This window comes from Plectropomus leopardus, unplaced genomic scaffold, assembly GCF_008729295.1.
Source record: "Plectropomus leopardus isolate mb unplaced genomic scaffold, YSFRI_Pleo_2.0 unplaced_scaffold18292, whole genome shotgun sequence".
In the NCBI taxonomy this organism is placed as follows: domain Eukaryota; kingdom Metazoa; phylum Chordata; class Actinopteri; order Perciformes; family Serranidae; genus Plectropomus; species Plectropomus leopardus.
In genome coordinates this window covers 1-1,683 of record NW_024619711.1, presented here as the reverse complement: position 1 = coordinate 1,683, position 1,683 = coordinate 1, and the positions used below count along the sequence as shown (strand labels likewise).

At 34.3% G+C, this 1,683-nt stretch overlaps 1 protein-coding gene across 1 annotated transcript; it reads right to left on the bottom strand.

The window, feature by feature from the left end:
* Positions 1 to 122: 122 nt before the first annotated feature.
* On the bottom strand, positions 123 to 1,385 carry LOC121965036 (protein YAE1 homolog; the record flags this gene model as incomplete). The annotated part of the gene is made up of 2 exons (XM_042515199.1): positions 1,170 to 1,385; positions 123 to 244 (listed from the first exon to the last, which is right to left on the bottom strand). Coding segments are annotated over exons 1-2 (233 nt in total), but the record flags the coding sequence as incomplete, so codon positions are not given.
* Positions 1,386 to 1,683: the final 298 nt, after the last annotated feature.

Below are 1,683 nucleotides of genomic sequence, written 5' to 3'. Positions count from 1 at the left end.
GTTTAAACTGATTGTATAAACGGCTTATAAAACTTTTAAGGCTACACAGGTTTATCCGCTGTCCTAAAATAACTTTAACATGAAGATATAAAACACACAGAATAAATAATAAATAAACGTACCTTACGATTCCTTTGAGTCGCCCCACAGCTGCAGTCTGAGCTGCTCCTTCCCTGAAGCCCAGGTTGAACCCGACCTGAAGAGAGACCTCCTCCCCGGCATCCGCTCCGTCCACAAACCCATCCTGTCAGTCAGGAGGAAAAAGACTCGCATTAACCCTTCAAAACCAGGGAATAATGGTTTGACTTCTTTCAAAAACATGGGGAAGAAGAAATTAGTAAAAAAGTTAAAAAGAATTCCCTGAAAATGAGAAAAAAACAACTAAATAGGAAAATGATCTAAAAAAAATGCTTAATTTTTTTCAAACAATTTCTTTATTTTACAATATTCATTTTTTGTAACATATTTATAAATTAATCAATTAATATAATTTACAAATATAGTTCTCCGGACCTTTTTCCTTATCTCCTTGGATAATTAGACAAAATAGTCTAAAAATAAAAAATGTGACAAAAAATACTTTAAAAAATTTTAAAGTATTTTTTGTCACATTTTTTATTTTTTTGCAATTTGTGAAACATGTTTTGCCAAGTTGGTCATTGCATATATATATAATCAATTAGCTCGGGCTCTAAAGGGTCAAATAGCTAAAATAGGGTGAAAAAAACTGATCAAAATATATATATTACTGTGAAAAGAACATACACTCCACTTTATGCAGATTAATAATGGCGATCATAAGTTAAACATAAAATAATATACATCTATTGCTTCATCATACTTGATAAATACAGCATGGACACAAATTACCAATGTAGGCTATACTTTTTTCACAAGATAATAAATAAGTTAAATAGTCCATAGCCAGTTATGCACAGCTATATAAATCACTGAAAAACAGCTAAAAAAAAGTAAATATTCAACCATCAGCAGTGATGTATATACCTATACACATCTGTTACGCAACATTAGTAATAGTACCACAAACACGAGCTGACAGAGTGAGAGTAACAACCGCAATACACACACAAAGTGAAGTATTTAGGTGAAAACAGAGCGAATAAAGCAGATTAAAACGCGGCGGCGTGCTAACGCTGCGGCGGCTTTACCCGGAGTCTCTTCCTCATGTTGGAGGTCCACTCTCGGCTCTGTAAACTCAGCTCGTCTCCGTCCTCGTCAAACACATCGACGCTATTCGAAACAGCCTTAACCCAAGACATGTTGACCCTAAAACAAATCTTATTTCTAAAAACACGCTAATATTTCAGTCGCATCTGAGCGGCTCTGAGGGACGGCAGCAACTTTGTTGCCTCGGCAGCAATTTCTAGCTGAAGTGCGTCATCATCCGGCGCCTGACTGGAAATCCACCTCAAAACGGAATTTGTTGGATTACAGAATTTATCTTTGACGAAACAACATTTTTTTTTATTTACATTGTTATTTTAACTTTTTATCAAGTTTGATGTTTTTGTTTTTTTTCTTTTATTCAAATTATTAATTTTTCTATTATGTCTATTTTTTTCCCCAAATTATTTCTCTTTCAGTAGATTCTCTAATGCCCATTATAATGTCACTGGGTGCCTCCAGGTGTAATGATGAGGGGGAGTTTTTTTAAAGTAAAAA